At 46.0% G+C, this 21,455-nt stretch overlaps 1 protein-coding gene across 1 annotated transcript; it reads right to left on the reverse strand.

Annotated features, from left to right (window-relative positions):
• Positions 1 to 11,940: 11,940 nt before the first annotated feature.
• Positions 11,941 to 16,508, reverse strand: MYCN (MYCN proto-oncogene, bHLH transcription factor). Its single transcript, XM_070738630.1, has 2 exons — positions 15,599 to 16,508; positions 11,941 to 13,467 (listed from the first exon to the last, which is right to left on the reverse strand). The coding sequence occupies exons 1-2, from the start codon at positions 16,404 to 16,406 to the stop codon at positions 12,863 to 12,865; spliced, it is 1,413 nt and encodes a 470-aa protein (XP_070594731.1). The 5' UTR covers positions 16,407 to 16,508; the 3' UTR covers positions 11,941 to 12,862.
• Between the last annotated feature and the right edge of the window lie 4,947 nt (positions 16,509 to 21,455).

Consider the following 21,455-nt stretch of genomic DNA (forward strand, 5'->3'; position numbering starts at 1 on the left):
GGGGGAGGGAAAGCATGAAGATTATTTTAATAGAAAATATGTATGCTCTTAATCTGGGCAATTAATCCCTTTCAAATTTTTATTAGCTGACATTGATAGAAATGAAAAACTTACCTCCCACTTACCGTATTTTTCGCTCCATAAGACGCAGTTTTTTTCCTCCCAAAGTAGGATGAAAAATCAGCGGCGTCTTATGGAGCGAAGCTGCAGGCAGGGAGGGGGGGGGGAGGCGCTGGAGCAGAGGGGGGGCGGCGATATACTCACCAAAAGTGTCCCGCCTCTGTCGCCGCCTCTCCTCTTCCCAACCCTGAAGAGTCGCGCACCGCCTCCCGGGAGCCCAGCCGACTTTTGGAGCCGTTTTGTTTTCAGCTGGGCTCCCAGGAGGCAGAGCGTGGCCGGGTACCGTGTCTTCGCCTCCGCGCGCTGCCTCCGCCCGGCCGAGAACAAAACGGCTCCAAAAGTCGGCCGGGCTCCCGAGAGGTGGTGCGCGACTGTTTCCTCTTCGCTGCAGAGCCACACGGAGGCGAAGACACGGTGCCCGGCCACGCTCCGCCTCCCGGGAGCCCAGCCGATTTTTGGAGCCGTTTTGTTTTCAGCTGGACTCCCGGGAGGCGGAGCGTGGCCGGGCACCGTGTCTTCGCCTCCGTGTGGCTCTGCAGCGAAGAGGAAACAGTCGCGCACCACCTCCCGGGAGCCCGGCCGACTTTTGGAGCCGTTTTGTTCTCGGCCGGGCGGAGGCAGCGCGCGGAGGCGAAGACGCGGTACCCGGCCATGCTCCGCTTCCCGGGAGCCCAGCTGAAAACAAAACGGCTCCAAAAATCGGCTGGGCTCCCGGGGGGCGGTGCGCGACTGTTTCCTCTTCGCTGCAGAGCTGTCGGGAAGAGGCGAAGACAACGGCGCCCTCCACTCTCTCTCCCTCTCTCTCTCTCTCTTTTTCTCTCTGTTGCCGGCGTGGTGAACGAGAGAGAAAGAGAGAGAGAGAGAAAGGAGGGGAGAAAGAATGAGAAAGAAAGCAAGAAAGTAAGCAAGAGAGAAAGACAGGGAAAGAAAGCAAGAGAAAGAGAGGGGGGAAGAAGGGGGAGGGAAAGACATAGAGGGAGGGAAGGAGGGAGAGAGAAAGAACAAAAAAGAGGGAGGAAGGAAGAGAGAAAGGAAGAGGGATGGAGAGAGAGGGAATGAAAGATGAAGGAAGGGAGAGAGAAAGGGGGAGGGAGAGATAGAAAGGAGGGAGAAGGGGGTAGTTAGGGAGAGGGAAAAGGAAGGGCTTGGAGAAAGGCAGGGGGAAAGAAAGATAGAAAGGAAAGAGGGAGGGAGAGATAGAAAGGAAAAAGGGAGGGAGGAAAGAGGGAGAGATAGAAAGGAAAGAGGGAGGGAGAGATAGAAAGGAAAGAGGGAGGGAAAGATAGAAAGAAAAGAGGGAGGGAGAGATAGAAAGGAAAGTGGGAGGGAGGAAAGAGGGAGGAAGACATAGAAAGGATAGAATTATGGATGCAAGAACTTGCTCATGTGTGATAGCTACTTTTTGGCTCAAAATATTTTTGTTCTATTTTCCTCCTCTAAAATCTAGGTGCGTCTTATCAGCAGGTGCGTCTTATAGAGCGAAAAATACGGTAACCCGTCTTCAATAAAAATGATATTTTAATGAAAAGTAATTAAGGAACCAGAAAAAGAAAAAGAAAAAGAGGAAACCTTGTACCTACTTCATTACGATGTTTAATTATATGTGTTTTGTTGCTAGAAAAGAAAAACATTGACACTACAATGAACTGTAATGGAAACAGTGATGCTATTGCAATGAACTTTCTCTAAATAATTCACTACTTCCAACATGATTCAGAGCTTTAAATAGACGAAGAGCTGACATTTCTCGTGCATCCAACAACCCCCCCCCCCCGCCAAAGAATCAATGCATGTTACATAGCAAAAGTTATTCAAAATATTGCACACCCATTGCAGAGTAGATATCAGACACTGGAGATACTGTTAACAACTTGTTTATTTATATCCTTTAGAAATCCCCATGGACTATGTGCCTGCAAATCATAAATATAGATGAACTGCACAGCTGGACTTTCAGATCATTTAATAACTGTATTCAAACTTCCCCCCGAAAATCCCACTGATTTTTTTTTTTTGCTTAATTTTCTTTCTGTACATTTTTCTACATTTTTCTACGGCACAGAAGGGGTTGCAAGCCGTTGATGGTCATGTCTTAGAACACTGTTTTGTAAGGTGTTAAACACGGAATACTTGGACATGGGGGGGGGTATGACTAAAATTATAGTCATATTTCACTTGTTCAATCCTGACACATTTTTAATTTGCTGCTGAAATATATACAACTTTCTGAATACATATTTGTTTAGCTTGTTTAGCTTTTATTTTTCAATTCCAAGATCATTTATGAAGGTTTAGTTTGTCTCTTATCATCTCTGTCTTCTATGTCGACAAGTCAGTTGGAGGATCAAGACAGAACTTGGAAACTGTCCTCCTTGGTTCTCCTCTTATATTTATTTAGCAATTCAATCTAGGGGTTAAAATACCAGGCTAGAAGCCAATAGACTGTGAGTTCTAATCCCATCTTAAGCATGGAAGCTATCTGAGTGACTTTGGACCACTCACCAAGAGACCATAAATTGTATTCTCACTTTAGCCATAAAAACTGGCCGGGGGATCTTGGTCCAGTCACTCTCTCTCAGTCAAAATCACCTCACAAGGTGGGAAAAATAGGAAGAGGAAGCAGTATAGTATTGTGTGAGTGTTTGGTGCCTTGAATATAAAAATAAAATAATAACAGTGGGTAATTAGATAGATAGATAGATAGATAGATAGATAGATAGATAGATAGATGGATGGATGGATGGATGGATGGATGGATGGATGGATGGATGAACCAACGAACGAACGAACGAAAGAACGAACAAACAAACAAACAAACAAACAAATAATTAATCATTAATAGCAGGAGCTGCCATTTCATCCCTGCCCCTTCCATTTTTAAGTATTTAAAAAGAAAAGTTGTTCCCAAATATCCCTAGTATCACAGAGAAAAGTGATGAGCTTATCCAACATAGTAATTTAAGGTTTCAAGGTATTTATTTATTTTACTTTATTTATTTATTTTGTCCAATACACAATGAGGGTTTTAGTGGGTATATATCTATATACACATAGTAAAATACATGATGAAGGTTATAGAGGAGATACTCACAGTAAAATATATCTAAGAAATAATAGAAAAGAAGGTATAGTAATAGAACATATCAATGAAAGAATAGAAGAAGAGGTATAGGAATAGAAGAAAGGTATAGGAGAAAAGTGACGAGCTTATCCAACATGGTAATTTAAGGTTTCAAGGCATCCTTCAGGCCGCGTGAGAATAAGAGATCTGGAGAAGCGGCAAGAACAGAAGCCATTATATTACTTCATCTGATTTCATTGCTCCCAACGCTTGTACGTAAATATTTTATTGGTGGATAATGCCGGGGAGGGGGGGACTTAAAATATATTATTCCATGACTGTTTTTACTTTTTACAATTACTCCCAACTTTTTAAAAAAGCCTTTGGTTACAATCTTCTCTCATACTGACATTTTTTATAGGACACAATAATAATATTACTACTTCTAATAGAAATTAAAGATCTAGGTAATGGTAGGAAATAAAGATTTATCCCTAAAACTTATAATTATATTGCTAATGAGACTCCCTTCATTTTTAGGTCTCGATGCTATGCATACAAGGAAGGGTCTTTCTTTTGAAAACGTCTCTGAATACATAAAGAATATAATCTTTGGGGATCATTACTGGTAAAATCTCAGTCGTAGGTAAATTGTCACTTCTAACAGTGGCTATATGTCCTCAAAGAGGATTCTGTTCTGTGAAGTTGGTGTTGACTTCTCTCCCCGCCCCCATAATCTATCCCCAACTTGGTCTCTCTTCCAAAGGTGGATCAATTATCACTAATTCAGTACCATCCACTTTGCTGCTAGTCATCCCCTCCTCTTTCCTTCTACCTTTGCCAGCAATATAGACTTCTCTAGAGAGGTGCATCCAAAGTGTGATCTACCTTGAAGTACTTTTTTGGAGTATAAAACACATTTGTTTCCCCCCAAAAAGAAGGTGGAAATGTCAGTGAATCTTACATACCAAATACAACTATTTTTCGCCTCCCGAAGCCCTGCCCCCAAGTCCCATTTTTTGTGGAAAATCGGCCCATTTTATGCAAAAATGAGGTGCATAGAGGGTTTCAGAGGCCTGCAGCCAGGGGTGGGCTACTGCCCGGATGCGGGGGAACGCAGTGGGGTAGCGAAAATGGAGCTCCACCCCAGAGCATCCAATTTGCATTGGTTTGTCATATTGAAAGAAAATGCAGGGCGTCCTGCATAAGCCATGCCCACAGTGTGGTAGTAAAATTTTTGGTAGCCCTTCACTGCCTGCAGCGTACACCTGGGGGCTGGAAGAATGTAAAACACCCCCAGTTTTGCAAAAAATGGGTGGAAAATGGGCTATTTTTTGGCAAAAATTGGGGCATTTTTGTCCTCCCCAGCCCCCAGGAGCTCTGTGCAGGCCTCCCAAACCCTCTGTCTACCCCATTTTTTACAAAAGAAATGGGTGACAAATGGGCCCATTTTTGTGAAAAACGGTGCAGAGGGTTTGGGAGGCCTGCAGAGGACTCCTGGGGCCAGGGAGGACAATTTTTTTTTCCTTACTTACCTCTTTCACATTTTGATGCGTCTTATACAGTGGTGCATGTTATAGTCTGAAAAATACAATATGTGGCCACCAAAATTTATTGCTCAGTTAAACTCTTCCTACTTCAGGTCAGAGAACTGCAAACATAGAACAGCTTGCTGCTGAGGTGTAAGCAATGTGTTGCCTTCCAACCACACATCTGTTGTTCTCTACTTCCTTAACAACAGCAGTATTACTGTGATATACAGTATTCAATGGCAGAATTTATTGTTTATTTATTAACCAAACATTTTTATGGTTCTGCCAATCTAGCAGAGGAACTCAGAAGGCAATGGAAGGCATTTTCCTTCTTTTGCTTAAAAATCCCTTCATGGACATGCTGACGAAACCATTAGGAATTTTATGAGATCTAGAGCAGGGGTGTCAAACTCATGTCGTCACAGTGGCATCACATGACATATTGGGATTTTCCCTCCTTCACTAAATTGGGTGTGGGTGTGGCCAGTGCATAACACATCCGGCCCACCAGTTGGGAGCTTGACAGCCCTGATCTAGAGGGTCTTTGCCTTAACATGCATTATGAATTTATGTACAGAGAGCATATGAATCAAAGACAAATTCCTTGTGTGTCCAATCATGCTTGACCAATAAGGAATTCTATTCTATTCTATTCTATTCTATTCTATTCTATTCTACTCTACTCTACTATATTCCATACCATTCTATTTTTATTCTATCCTATCTATCCTATCCTATCCTATTCTATTTAAGAGTGTCTTCTTCAAAGTCAAGGTGCATGGGAAAGTAATTCACTGGATCAGGTGCAGGAGCTTTGTTAAGCTATAGTTAGGGGATCAGGCTTGGCTAACAATAGTTAAACCATCCAGCAATCTAAGATATTGTTTTATGCTTCTAATTTGGGATGTTTTGCTGATTCCAACGATAAAAAGACTGCAGATCTCATTAAATAATGGAAGTAATTACACTAAATTAAAAGCCTCTTCTGCTGTTCAGGCACACTCAATACTTCATAAGCAAAGGAAGCTACATAAAAGTCATTGTAGCAAATCAAGGAACCAACTGTGTTCTAAGCTGGAGAATAATAAAGTTAAGTTTGAATGGTTAGAAGAGGATGGATCTTCCCATTTCTCTAGCTGTAATAGCCAAAGGAAAGTTGGATAATTCTTTTCCACCTGATATGTTGTACAGGGAAAAAAAATCCCACTGTTTCTGGTGCTCCAATTCTTCACAGCAGTTGGGAAGTGAATTTTGTATATCTTTTTTTCAGGATCAGAGAAAATTATATTGGTTTGTAAGCCCAATAAGAAACACGACATTTCCTCTTGTTCAGGGTTTACAGACTAGGTGTTAAACAGGAGATAACCACAAGAGGATGAATAAAGGAGGAAGAGAAGGTTGCAGTGACAATAAAATAATCTAGTAGTTGTAGAACAAAAGGCCCAGCATCCTTCCCCCCCCCCCTCCCTTTCATCTGGATACAAATGGTCTGAAATATTTATGGGACAGAATTTCAGACACGTAAAATTCTGGTCTAAATTTCCAAGTTCCACCATAAATACTTTAAATTCTGTTCCAGGAATAAGTACCGGTATTTGCAATCAAGAAATGTTCCCATCGGTCTTTGGTACAACATAGCCAGAGCTCAATATCTGAATATTAGAGAACAAACCATAAACCACCTGATGGCAACAGCCTGCCTGTCTCCAAGCAAAGCAAGTCACCATCAACAAAAAGTCTGCCACCAATGAGAAAATCCTGCTTCTCCAAATCTGTTTTTATGATAATTTATTTTTGGGGGGGGGAGGGGGGGGGTTGAAAAAAGTATGTTTTGTGCTACTTTCAATGATCCCAGCTATTTTGTGTGGACTGTCAAGAAGTGATAAAAAGGAAGTGAAGACATCTGGCAGCAAGGTGGGTGGATTCAATTACAGTAATGATGGGATTCCAAGATCTTAAGGGAAAAATCTATGTGATCTCTATGACTGACCTAGACATGCTAAATCAAGACTTTTTCAATCTGGGTGGCTTCCAGATGTGTGGACTCAACTCCAAACTTAGGCTTTCTGGCAAGTGGCCATGGCCAAGTCTCTAGAGGTTGTAATCTGCATATCCTGAAGGCAGCAGATTTGAGGAAAGTTGTCTTACATAATGTGATTTATTTTGATGATAATGTAATGTGTGAAAGTATCCACCATAGCTTATCCAATTGATTATAAAGCCTTGCCTTAGTGTAGAGTCTGAACTCAGCCAGTATGTTATGTTACCTTAATTGAACAAACTGTGATTACAACAAACCTTAATCTGTCTTAAAACCAGAACCAGACATGCAACCACCCGTCACCGCGTGTGGCAAATAGGAATTACGGTGACTATAGTTTATTTGATACAGGCTGCACAGCTGCTTATAATTATTCCAATTCGAAGAGCTCACTCTTTAGGATAGCGCATGGGTCGGCAACCTGCAGCTCTGGAGCCGCAGGTGGCTCTTTGGGCCCTCTGCTGTGGCTCCCTGTCCTATCACTGGCTGTCCCCACTCCTCGCTGGTTTAGGTTTGCTTGGATATTTTTGGAAATTCAGGCTGAGGAACAATCGCCAGCCGCGGTGGACACTTCCCTTCAAGCGATCCTCCTCCTCCCCCTCCTCCCCTTGTGACCCTTTGGCCGGTTGTGGCTGAGCCACAAGCGTGGGGAGACCATCCTCAAGTGAGCACCAAAGCGCAGGAAAGGCACATGGAGGGTGAGTGGCCGCTTGCTTAGGGAGGATCTCTCCACATGTCTCAGCCACAACCAACCAGGGTGTCACGAGAGGGGGAGGAGGGTCACCGGAGCGTTCAGCAGAGAAGTACACCCGTTCCTGCCACACTTCACTTCCTGGTGTTCAGTCTGGAGTTCATACCCTCCGTGCTCGGCCAAAGAGTTGCTGTGGGTGGGGGATGACACTGCAAGGCGATGGCCGGAGCATTCGTGCAGGACAGAAGGTGTGTCCTATTGAGTGCAAGGGGATCTCCTCAGCCCTGGCTTAACGGACACTGGGAGAGCAGGAAGCAGAGGGAGGGAAGCCCCCTTCCTGCCTCCTCTCTGTGCGCAAAAGCATTACGAGGTTCTAGCTTGTGAGAGGAGGGGGGAAGGAGAACGGTCAGCTGAAGGGAAGCTGCTGCTACTGGCAATCGTTCCTTTGCCAGCCTGGATTTCTAAAAACAAAAAAAAAGATGTAGTGAAGCACCCCCAAAAGACCTTGCTGGCTTGGCCCAGCCATGGCAAGAAGAGGGAGAGGGACATAGAGAAACACAGTGATACATAGAGGGGTGAGACACTCTCTCTTTGGGGCATTTCACCAGCTGGGGTTTTTTTTCCTCCCTTTTGAAAAGTCGGGCTGGCGGAGCAGTGAGCATAACCTCCTCGTTCCTTCTCTTGTGCTCACCCTCTTGGCCCCATCACGGCCAGTCAGAGGGGCAGGAGACGGGAAGGGAAACCTCCACCGCAGGTTGTGCTCATTGCTCCAGCAGCCTGGCTTTACAAAAGGAAAGGAAAAAATACATAGAAACATAGAAGACTGACGGCAGAAAAAGACCTCATGGTCCATCTAGTCTGCCCTTATACTATTTTCTGTATTTTATCTTAGGATGGATATATGTTTATCCCAGGCATGTTTAAATTCAGTTACTGTGGATTTACCAACGACGTCTGCTGGAAGTTTGTTCCAAGGATCTACTACTCTTTCAATAAAATAATATTTTCTCATGTTACTTTTGATCTTTCCCCCAACTAACTTCAGATTGTGCCCCCTTGTTCTTGTGTTCACTTTCCTATTAAAAACACTTCCCTCCTGAACCTTATTTAACCCTTTAACATATTTAAATGTTTCGATCATGTCCCCCCTTTTCATTCTGTCCTCCAGACTATACAGATTGAGTTCATTAAGTCTTTCCTGATACGTAAGACCTTCCACCATTCTTGTAGCCCATCTTTGGACCCGTTCAATTTTGTCTATATCTTTTTGTAGGTGAGGTCTCCAGAACTAAACACAGTACAGTGATCCCCCGGTTATTGCGTCCCCGACCATTGCGAACAGGGTAATTTGCGATTTTTGAACCCGGAAGTCAGAACACCATCTGCGCATGCGTGCCCTTTTTTTCTATGGGCACGCATGCATAGATGGCGCCGGGCAGATCAGCTGCTGGGCGGCTTCCCTAGGTCTTCCCCCTCTTGGCCGGCATCAGCGAGGAGTTTCCCCACCACCGCCCACGCAAACTCCTCGCTGCTGCCGCTTCGCTCGGGCCGCTTCCCAGCTGAGTACTCAGCTGGGAAGCGGCCCGAGCGAACAGCTTGTCCGCAGCCTGCCTGCCCACGCGCCCGCGGCTCGCGCGCCCTTCTCCCGCCCACGCCGTTCGCTCGGGCCGCTTCCCAACTGAGCCCTCAAGCCAAGCGCAGAAGTTCACCTTTGGCGCTTGGCTTGAGGGCTCAGTTGGGAAGGTGCGCGGGTGTTTTAAAACGTCCCCGCCGACATGGGGGGCTCGCTAGCACACCCCTAAACCCGGGTTGGGGGTTCGGGGGGGTGCTAGCGAGCCCCCCATGTCGGTGGGGACGTTTTAAAACACCCGCGCGACTTTCCAATGAGTCCCGAAGACAAACGCGGAAGTTTGACGTTTGTCTTCGGGACTCATTGGAAAGTCGCGCGGGTGTTTTAAAACGTCCCCGCCAACATGGGGGGCTCGCTAGCACACCCCCAAACCCGGGTTGGGGGTTCGGGGGGGTGCTAGCGAGCCCATGTCGGCGGGGACGTTTTAAAACACCCACGCGACTTTCCAATGAGTCCCGAAGACAAACGCGGAAGTTTGACGTTTGTCTTCGGGACTCATTGGAAAGTCGCGCGGGTGTTTTAAAACATCCCTGCCGACATGGAGGGCTCGCTAGCACCCCCCCCGAACCCCCAACCCGGGTTAGGGGGGTGCTAGCGAGCCCCCCATGTCGGCGGTGACGTTTTAAAACAGCCGCGCCGCCCCCAATCTTCGGCTCCTCGCTAGCGCTGCGGAAGTAAAAACACCATCTGCACATGCGCAGATGGTGTTTTTACTTCCGCAGCGCTACTTCGCGAAAACCCGCTCATTGCGGGGTGTCCTGGAACGGAACCCTCGCAACGAGCGGGGGATCACTGTATTCCAAATGTGGTCTCACCAGCGCTCTATATAGCGGGATCATAATCTCCCTCTTCCTGCTTACCGCTTCCTCTACCGCTGGCAAAAATCCCCAAAGAGAGCAGGCAGGGCGACAGTGAGTGTGAGACACACACATATACTCAGACATAGAAAGACACGTAGAGGAGAAAGAGAGAAAGACATATAGAGAAATGAGGAGATAAGAGAGGGAGCTAGAGAAAGAGATGAAAAATACAGAGAACAGAGGGAGATTCATTTTTTTGCATAGAGAACATGGGAGGCACAAAACCTAGGTAGGCGAGGTTGGGGGTGGGTCATGTGACTGGGTGAGAGTGAGTGACTGAGTTGGCTTCGTCCACCCAGGTTTTGTGGCTCTTTTGAGTGTTTAGGGTAAGACTCCGACTTGAGTAAGGGGGTCAACTAGAAGACCTCCAAGGTCCATTTCCAGTGTTATGATTCTATGAAAGAGGATGGGATTTATAAGAACGAGGCATGGTTTCAGTCATTGAAAAGGGGACAAGTTTCTATTATCCACAATTTGAGATACCATGGAGCAAGAGTAAATCTTATATAAAATTAGCAGCTTTCAGATAATGAGCCATGGAAAGCTATTTGAAGGATTGTGGAACTGCCAATAGAATAGTGCTCAATGCCTTTTGGTTCAGTTGACATAGGAAGAAGAGGGCTGTCCTTTCAGCCATAGGTGTACTGTAGTTTTACACTACAGCTACCAAAATTAGTTTTACACTACAGCTACCAAAATTAGTTTTACACTACAGCTACAGCCATGATGGCTCAGCAGGTACAGTGCAGTACTGCAGGCCACCGAAGCTGACTGTACATCTGTAGGACCCAGATTGTGGGGGCAATATGCTGGCTCTGTTAAAAAGTGCTATTGCTAACATGTTGTAAGCCGCCCTGAGTCTAAGAAGGGTGGAATAAAAATCAATCAATCAAACAAACAAACAAACAAACAAACAAATAAATAAAATGCTATTGGATGGCAGTTAAAACTCTTTGTTGTCATCTAGTGGCTAGTCCAAGACTTTTGCAGCCCAGATCTTGTCATTTTCAGCTGTGTTGTGGTTCTTATTCTTATATCAGTGCTATGACCATTATTTATTTTTTTGGGGGGTGGGGAGAGAGAGCTGAAGGGTGTATGTTATGCAAAAGCTACAAATGCAAAAGCTTGCTCCTGATGCTTGAAAGTGCTGCTTCAGATGACAGGTTTGTGCATTTTGCCAGAAACATAGAAACATAGAAGATGGACGGCAGAAAAAGACCTCATGGTCCATCTAGTCTGCCCCTATACCGTTTCCTGTTTTTTTTAATCTTAGGATGGGTATAAGTTTATCCCAGGCATGTTTAAATTCAGTTACTGTGGATTAACCAACCACGTCTGCTGGATGTTTGTTCCAAGCATCTACTACTCTTTCAGTAAAATAATATTTTCTCACGTTGCTTCTGATTGTTTGAGAAAGAAAATCCCCCAAAGGAACCTTGCCTGGAAATATAGTCACCTATCACACTGGCTGATGTGCCCTAGGGAGATATCCCCACAGATTTCATTTATGTATGCAGATAAACTACTTTAGCAAAACTCTTTTCACATTTATAAACTTGAAGTGCAAGAATCGCTTAGCTTTCTCTAGGTCAACTTGGAATTCATTGAGCATAATAAATTCTGGAGCAAAACACATTACAGAAAAAGAATCCATGGCTGGATAATACCTTGATTGGGACCAATCAAATGAAACACACACACACACACACACACACACACACACACACAAACCACCTCCAATCTTTCTACTGTATATTCAGCAAAAGCAAATTTCTCACATTGGGACGTAATCCAAAATCAGATAAATGATAGAAAGATGACAGATAGTCGCATGACAGACAGGCAGACAGACAGAGGCAGACAGACTGAGAAAGAAATTGAATATAGGACCATGCCTTTAAGCAACATCTCTTGCATTCATACAGGTATTATTTGCCATAAAGGAAGAAATAAAAATAATATAGGAAATCTTCTGCCATAAAGATTTTCAGAAATAAGTAGCATGTCATATTTAATTGCTATTTATTTTCATAAACATGAGGTATTTCAAAGTGCTATAAAGATGCAGCACTAAATGTACATCGTTGGAAGAAATTAAACACAGAACTTTGCAATTACCCAGTTCTATGCAACAAACATTAACAAATACATTAACTGGAAGAAACAGGCTAGGAAAAAAAGGCATATATAGTAAATTTCTTTACAAAAGTTTTCTTAGTCCAAAAAAGTGATAAAGTAATATCTACTCAAAACTTTCCACAACCATTTTCATACGAAAATATAAGTATCAAATTTAGTTATGTATCAGCATCATACTAAAGTATACAGGCAGTGTAAGAATTAGTACAGTACATAACAGAGATTAACAATATATTTGTATACAAAAACATGCTCCTCAAACATTGAGGTATTACAGTACTTAGGTATGAACTTCCAGTCTAATATTGGTAGCAAAAGTCACCTCTCGTAACCCAAGATGTGTACAAAAGGCAAATGTGTATATGGTATTTACACAGGCGGTTCCCTTCCCCCTGGGTATAACATGGTTTTGCCCCATAACACCTGTAAAACATAAGCACCATTAAAATGGAATGAATGTTTCCAACTCAACTGGATGTCATAAGCAAGTCCCAACGCTCACAACATTGCAAGAACACCGACAGTTCCAAGATGAAACACATGGAGCCATTCCACCGTGGTTTGGCAGTCTCTTCAATTCCAGAGAAGGACATCCATCTGACCTTCCCTTTGGGTTTAACAAGGTGGTGTCATCTACACAAGAGACAGGATTGAAAATAAAACCAACATTCTTAACGTCAAAAAAACATAGCTCTCTTTAAGGAATCAAAAATGTGCAAAGTGGCAATAGCTGTCCAGATCAGACAAACATATAAAGGTCAGGTGTTTGTTTGTTTTCAACCCCCACGTTAGCAAGTCTGCATATGTTCTAATTTTTTTATCAACTGCTGTTGCCTGATTTGGAGTTTTTCCTTTTCCAACAACAACTTGTGCTCCTCAGCCTGCAGGGAATGGACATACTCAGTGGCTTTTTTCAAGATGACCACTTTGGCGGCCTTCTCGTTTTTCACCAGTTCGGGCACGTGGTCTCTTAACGTCAGAAAACTCGACCTCAGATCGTTACGCCGTTGCCGTTCCAAAATGTTGTGGTTGCGTCGGCGCTCGCTGTCTTCCGAATCCGAATTGCGAGGACTGGAGCTCTTGGGCTTTGGTTGGGTCACTGGCTTTGCTGGACGAGGCGCTGCTTCGTTTTTTAGCTTTTTGGGCGGAGGCACATCTTCCCTCTCGATGTAAGGGGAAGGCGCAGCGTAGTTGTGCTGCTGGTGGATTGGGGCACAGCGCTTTAAGATGACTTCATTGGACTGAGTTCTCACAGAAGCAAAGGGAGTGCCGTTCTTGGGACGCATTGCAATGGTCAGGGTGGTGATAGCTTTGTAGGAGGAAGCGCGTCTCTTTTCCACGGTGACCACGTCGATTTCCTCCTCCTCCTCCTCCTCTTCTTCCTCGTCTTCATCTTTTATTGGAAAGACAAAAGGTCAAGACATTACAACTCCAGGGAAGCATACTTAAGACACTGTGCCTTCATTAGCAAAGGCCAATGGATAAAACACTTTTAGGAATCTTAAAGTAGGAAGGACAGGCGGCTTCCAGATACAGAATACCATTTGCATGCTCAAGTCACAGATCCCATGGCACATATGCCATCAAGTTACTATTAAAGGAGACATAGTTGGAGATCAGAAAGATATTCAAGTCAATAAGTAAATAAAATTGCAATCCAACTGGTTATAGGACAAGAAGAACATAAAGAAAACCCTCCATCTGAATTTTATGGAATTGTTCTATTGAACTGAACTGCATGGATAAAATTGATTCACAAGGCAGATATAATGCATTCATTATATTATATGAGATGGTTACTAAACCTTCTCATTCACACATACTCATTCTCTGTCACTCTCATACACAGAGAAAGAGAAGGGGAGAGATGGAGGGAAAGAGACATGAAACCTCTCCTGGGACCCATTCCATTTCTTTGGGGGGAAAAGGGGCTAGAAAACTAAGCAATTGTTCTCTCTGAAAATGCAGAGTGGTCCCAGTTGTTCAGTCCCTTTAAGCCAAAGTTCTGGTTTATTGCCAAGAAGACAGCTGTTAGGAGGAAGCCTTCTTGCTGAAAGCTGTCAAGCCTCAGACTTGAAGGAGGCAGTGAATCTTTTGAAACAGGAGGCTGATCATCAAGTTTATGATTATGGTCATATGGCTCCTCTCATTTACAGACAAGAAACTGTTTACAGTCACACTGGATTCTCCTTCCCACTCCGCCCTGTGAGATTATAAGCATTTTGCTGAATTTAAAACCAGCATTCTACATTTTGTTTCACTGAAATCTCCCAAGCCTGCTAAAGCCTCATATAATTTACAGAGTGTTCCTTTCAAAATTATATTAATTTTTAAAGTCAACCAGGAAAAGTCATTTTTGGCTGAAAGAAGCTTGTTTTGTCCAATATTCAAGTACCATTTTGGACAATGCTAATAAATGTAGTGACGAGTTGTGTGGTGCTTAACATAGTGGTGCTGTAGGTTTTAAAAATAGATTTCATTCATCCATCATCAACATTCAAATGTCTTGTAAGGGGCAAAATGCTGGGAGAGTCCCACAAGTAAACTTTTTTTTAATAGTCAGCCTAAATAGAAAAACATACTGCCATCTACTGGCGATGTCTTGCAACACATTTGGGAAGGATTTAATGAAAGGCACTCATGAAAAGTCTAAGGCTTGTGCTAGTTTTGAACTTTATTTTCAAAGATACAACTGGACTATAATCTATAACATTTCCTTCTCAAATCAGTGCAGTTGCATGATGTATTCTGCCTCTACCCAGCTTTTAGCTGGAGGGCTTACTTCATTTAATGTTGCCTCAGTTTCACCCTTACCAGCATTTTAAACACATACAATTGCAGAAACAACTTATATGGTTAACAACAGCTTCATCCTCCCTTGACCACATCTGTCCCATTGCTGCTTTAAATCTGCCTCTAATCAAATTTGCTGTTCTGTAGCAGATAATTCCCTCTGAAAACAGGAGCCAGGAAACTTCCTTCAACTCTTTTGTCAAACCCACCCTTGAAACCACTGAGCTCTAAAATTTATATTTTTCGGTGGGTGCTGCACCATACTTGTTGGTAGGTGTAGAATTATAGTGAAAGCTCAGTTTAATCTGGCTACAGAAAGGAATGGTGGAATAAAACAAGGATGCCCCCCCCCCCCCGCCCCCATATGGTCTCTGGAAGACAACATCTGATGGGATCTCTTAGGCCACCAATTTCCTGCTTTGTTGGAAAAGATGTAAAATTAAATCCCACCATCTATCTATCTATCTATCTATCTATCTATCTATCTATCTATCTATCTATCTATCTATCTATCTATCGTTCGTCTGTCTGTCTGTCTGTCTGTCTGTCTGTCTGTCTATCTATCTATCTATCTATCTATCTATCTATCTATCTATCTATCTATCTATCTATCTATCTATCTATCTATCTATCTGCCTATCTACTTACCTACCTATTTAAAGAGGAAGATTATATTGGTCTATGAAACCTTCTCCCAGCACCCACACATAACAAAGAATGTGGTTATTTACCAGAATCACTGAGTGTGTCGTCTCCAGAACTGTTGTTGGCCCGGCTGTCACTAGTTATACTTGGGTGGTGGCTGCTTCGGGGTGCCGGGATGGCCACCCCTTGAGCAAAGCCGCTGCTGTAGTTCATGCTCACCCGGGCCCCTGCCACACCTCCTCCTCCTCCAGAGGAGACCGGGGCTGGGATATCTCGCTTCTTAAGGGGGAAAGGGAAAACCACGGCTGGATCCACACACTCTGAGACGGAATTGTTGAGCTCTGCTTGGCTGGCGCTATTGTTTCCAGGGCTGGTTTTGGAGGGGAGGGCAGCTGGGGGGATGGCAGAGCCAGCTGGGGCAGGCGCTCCAGCTGTTCCTCCTTTAGTCTGTGGCTTCTCAGGGACTGCCCTCTCCAGCTTATCACTGGTCCCAAAGCCACTCCACATACAGTCCTGGATAATGATGGCATTGAGGTTGCTGCTTTCTCCCAAACCCATGTCGAAGGCGTCTCCTCCATCACCGCTGCCCCACAGGTCAGCTTCGGGGGGCAGCAGCAGCAACTCCGATGCCCAGTCCAGAGGGTCGCTGGTTCGGTATCCCCCTAGAGCCGCCCCTCCCCATGTCCCGGGGGCTCCTCCTGGGGGGTTCTCCTGCAGACCCGCCGGGCTGGGAGACAGAGGAGGCGTAGGCAACAGCTCGAACTTTTTCCAGATATCCTCCCCGGGAGGAGCAGAGTCGGGACCGCAGAAATAAAAATCATCTTCGTCTGGGTAGAAGCAAGGCTGCAAGGAGTCGAATTCGAGATCCGAGTTTTTACTGACCATCCCTGGCATCTCCGCGGGTTGCTTTCAGTCGGGATCCTGTATCAGGATATTACAACCGAAGAAATGTCTGTCGCCCACCGGGTGAGAAAAGACACCCTTTCTTAGCAGAACCTGAAATTAAGCGGGAAGGGGGGGGGAATACAAATTAGAATTAAAAGACAGAAAAGGCTACACCTACTCCCTGCAGATCCCATCACTTCTTTTCTTTTTTAAAAAAACAGACTGGATCCCCCATCAACATTTCAATGAAAGTCTTTAAGCCCACAGAAAGACACATTAACCAGGTCCTATTGCTCGCTTACTTACTTACTCTCTTTTAATTAAGAAAGAAAATGCAGAAAAAAAATCTTCTAACAAGGGGCCGTTCAGGGCAGAAAGCCTTTCACACCCCCTTCTCAAAGACTTATCTCAGCCTTCTCAGATGCAGCGGAAAAAATACCCCTCCAGCATTTGCCCCCAGCAGAAAAAGCCTGCTGGCTATTTCCAAGCAAAGTAGAAAGAGGAAGTTTCTTCCTCCTTTTGTCATCTGTAGTCTAATGCAGGAGAGGGAAAAGGAGGACGGCGGCGGATGTTTAAAAAACACACACACAACCAGGGAGGGGGAGAGGCGCTCAGGGCTACTTTGCAAATTGCCATTCCATTCATTCGCCAGAGCGCTTCCAGAAACCCCCCACAAACAGAGACAGGAGGAAGGGGAGTTAAAAAAAAGGAGGTGGGTGGGGAGAAGGGGGGAAGGAAGTCACCCAGCCAAGCAGTATTATGCAACAGAAGGAAATTCATACACGCGCAAAGCGCGCCACTCACCCGGACCCGGGGGAAAAACAAAAACACCTTTTTATTAAGATTCACTCGGAAAGGTGATTTTCTTTAGTCCGCGCACCCGCATAAAATCAGACGCGGAAACGTGGAGGGCGGGAAGAAAAGAGGATGCCCCCGCCGAGATGAAAAAAGAGGTATCCGCGTCGCTCTTTTACACACAACCACACAGACACGCGTTACTTTTTCCAAGCCCCCCTCCCCAAAGACTGCGATTTTCCCATCCTATCCCATTGTTTTCCTCAGTCCCGAAAGTAATGTATAAAAAATACACTGCTCTTCCAACCGGCCGGCTAAGTCGGCGGCGAGCCGCTCCGCCTTCCATCTCCTCAGGATCGCGCGCAGTTGCACCTCGCCTTTGTATAAAAGTCTGAAATTGGGCAACTTTTTGCAGACGCGCCAAAGAAGAAAAACGGGAGGGACGGTTATGGTAGTAAAGACAAACCGGGAGGGCGTAAAAAAAAAAGAAGCCAGAGGGTTTTTCTTTGGGGGGGGGGGCATTTGACGGGGGGGGGGGGAACCGGTCCGCCGGTTGAACAACAATCGGTCAGAAATTTTTTTTACAAAAGAAACAAACCGAGAGGGGAGGAAACAAAAGCGTTTTCTCTTCCCCTTCAGCCCGTGGAGAAAACGCGCGCAAAAAAATAAAAATAAAATCTCCCCCAAACAGCAGCCGCGCCATCCCAGCTGCTCTCGCTCGCCTGCCCCGCCTCCCCCACCGCTCTCACTATTGTACGGCGTTCTTACTCTGGCGTTCGAAAGATAGTATTAATTTACTATCAAGACGTTGGGGAGAAAAGGCGAGGGAGAAGCCGCGGAAACATCTGCGTGGCCAGATGCAGAGAAAGAGGGTCTGCCGGACCGCGACAGCGGCGAGAAAGCGGCTCTTTTAACTCCCGTTGGCTTCCGATGAATGAAAAGCCGAGCAAAGCGCGGATGGCGAATTCTTCCTCTTTTTTCTTCTTCTCCTATCCCGAGGGTGGCACCCATTTCTCCCCTATCCCCCTTTTATTTTTCTCTCTTTCCCTCATGCACCCCGTTTCCCCACATTTTCTCCCCCACCCCCCTCCAAAGGTTCTATCGCATTTCCCCTCGTCTTCTTACCTCCCGGCTTGGCGGCTGTTGCAAAGGCGGCCGCGGGGGTAAAGAGCGAGCAGAAGGGGGCTTGAATTAATGCAGATGGTCGGCTCCAATCTTAGGACTTTAAAGAGCAGCCCAATCGCCGCCCGCCTGCCCGCCCGCCCCTCTTTCCCCCGGGCCGGCGTTTTAAGAAACCTCCGCGGACTTGCAGACAGACGACTGTCACTAAGCGGGCTTTGAACCTCGTATATTATTAACTGGGGGGGAGAAAAATAAATAATAAATTCCTGACACACCCGAGGGGGGGAAAGGGGGGGAAAGGGGGTGGGGGCGAGCGAGCGAAAAGCAACTTAACCCCACCTCCCTGATTTCCATAGACCGGAGCCAGGGGAGGCGCCAGGCATTTGGCGCCAAAAAAAACCCCAACAACACAACAACCCCCTTTTGCTGCTGCCGCTTCTTTTATTCTCGGGAAGGAGGCTTGCAAAAAAGAAAAGAGGGAAGGAGTGGAGGGAAAAAATAAGAGGAATGCAAAAAGCGCGGCGATTGCACTCCCGGCTGGCTTTACTCCCGATGCCACCCGGCTGATCTTGGGGCGGGTTCGCGCGCACTTGGCGAAGCCCGGCCCTCCCTTTCTCTCCTCCCCTCCGTTTGCTGCAATGGCAACAACTGAGGCGGCTTGCCTTGTCCGAGCCTGGCTCCGGAATACCCCGAGGAGGGAAACCCCTTGCAAAAAACAAAACAAAACCCACCACCCCCTCCTCAGCGCTAATCCCTCTCTCACACACACACACACCACCCGCTTTTCTTTCCCGATTGCCCTCCTGTTGCAGCCAATGCTTTTTTCTGCAAGGGGAAGCGGTCTCGGGGTCCTCCCCGCTCCTCTTCATTTGACCGAAATGGTTTCCGTTCGGCTTTGGAAACGTTGCAGCCGATCGTTAAAAAAAGCAGGAGGAGGAGGAGGAGGGAGGCAAGAGCAGATGGACGGGCGGTGGGAGAGAAAAGGACCGTAATTGACAAGAGAGTCCGCGAGGAGTCAATGGAGCTTTAGAATTGCGCCGCAGAGCAGCGCCTTTTGTCCAAACCGGAGCTTGCCCCGAAAAGCTCAGACGGGGGGTGAGGTTGGGGGCAGCCGGGTGGGGGGGAGAGTAGGGGAAGCTGTCGGTTCTTAAAGCCGATTAGGTGAGCTTTCCTCGGTTGTGTACATCCTCTGTTGGATACACACAGCGCGCGCGCGCGTTTTCCCCCGCTCCCGTTAACGACGACGCCTAGAAAAAGAAAAAGGCGCCAGGCTTGAGCGGCGCCTCAGCTTTGCTCTGCAAAAATAAATTAAAAAATTAAAAAAGCGACACCTTGCGGATGCCCCCCTCCACCCCCCGGTGGAGGAACGGAGCCGGGACTGATAGTATAGGGCGGGCGGGTGGGTGGCAGGCAATGTTCCCTCTAATTTTTTTTCGGGCTGGGCGGAAAAATAGAGTGTCTGAGCGGCAGTCCCCTGGGGACTGGGCGGCATAGAAGTACAAACAAACAAACAAACAAATAAATAAATAAATAAATAAAATCCCTTCTTTTTTATTAAAAGAAATTAATAATAAAACAAAACCAAACTATTACTATTAAAACTAAAACAACCAGCAAATCCAAAAACATAACTATGAATAAAAACAGGTGAGGGCTGGGGAGTTTTCTCTCTATTATTATTTAAGTGCTTTTACCATATGCTTTAAATCAAGAGTCACTTCTCTCTCTTTCTCGTCATTCTCTGCCTCAATCATTTTCTCATTTCTCTTTTTTTCTCCCCTTTATTCTATCATTTCTCTCTCTTCCTTCCACTCCTCTCTCTCTTGCTTTCTTCCTCTCTCTCACTCTCTCTCTCTTCCTTTCTATCTTCTCTCTCTCTCCCTTTCTTTCCTTCTCTCTTCCTTCCACTTTTTTCTCTTTCTCTCCCTCTTTTCCTTCCTTCCCCTCTTCCCCTCCCTCTTCCTCCCTTTCTCTCTCCTCGTTCACTTTTCTCTCCCTTCCTTCCCTCCTTCTTTCCTCTCCTCTTTCCCTCCCTCTCTTTCCCTTCTTTCTCTCCATGTCTCCGGCGGGCAGCCGGCTTTGCTGACCGGCACAAGGCTCAAGCCAGCTGCCCGGGAAAGCCCTGTGCTGGCCAGGAAAGCCGGCTTTCCAGGAAAGCAGCGCGCTTTTCAAATGCGCTGCTTTCCTGAAACTCTTTTCTGGGCGGGGGGGGGAGGCCACTCCCCCCCCCCCCAGGAAAGAGGTGCAGGAAAGCAGCGTGTTTAAAAGGCGCACTGCTTTCCCAGAAAGCCGGCTTTCCTGGCCGGCACAGGGCTTTCCTGCCGCTCCCCCCCGAAAACACAACAGAGGCCCAGGATGACAGGCAGGGTGAAGTGGGGTGGAGCAACGGGCGGCTCAAGCAGGCAGCCTCCGCGCTTTTCTTTCGGCGGAAGAGGAGGAGAGGGGGCGGATCGGGCGGGCGGGGGGCAGCGCCTTCTACTGCCAGCGCCTCCCTGCCCCTGCCCCCCCATGGGCTGGCAGGGGGATGGGGAGTGCGCGCCCGTGGAAAAGGGTGCGCGGGGGGGTATTTTGGGGCACGCGCGTGCTCACGCGCAGCTTACGGGGAACACTGGTGGGTTTGGTGACTTGCTCCGTCCTCTTCCTCCTTGAAAAGTTTCAGGGGGTTCGCTTGTGCCCCGCTGTTCAAAAGAGGAGTACGGGAAGGTGGGGGAGATCTTTAAAAGATGGGTTTGGTTGGGGCAGTTGCTAAATCATAAGAAATCTGAATAATAATAATAACAACAACAACAACAACAACAACAACAACAAAAATAAAAAAAGCAGAGTTGGAAGGGACCTTGGAGGTCTTCTATTCCAACCCCCTGCTTAGGCAGGAAACTACACCACTTCAGACAAAGGGTTACCCAAATTTTAAACACTTCAAGTGTTGCAGCATTCACAACTTCTGGAGGCAAATTGTTCCACTGATTAATTGTTCTGTCAGGAATTTTCTCCTCAGTTTTAAGTCGCTTCTCTCTTTGATTAGTTTCCACCCATCGTTTCTTGTTCTACCTTCATCAGGTGCTTTGGAGAATAATTTGACTCCCTCTTCTTTGTGGCAACCCCTGAGATGTTGGAAGATTGCTATCATGTCTCCCCTGG

The sequence above is a fragment of the Erythrolamprus reginae genome, chromosome 1 (assembly GCF_031021105.1).
Source record: "Erythrolamprus reginae isolate rEryReg1 chromosome 1, rEryReg1.hap1, whole genome shotgun sequence".
Lineage (NCBI taxonomy): Eukaryota > Metazoa > Chordata > Lepidosauria > Squamata > Dipsadidae > Erythrolamprus > Erythrolamprus reginae.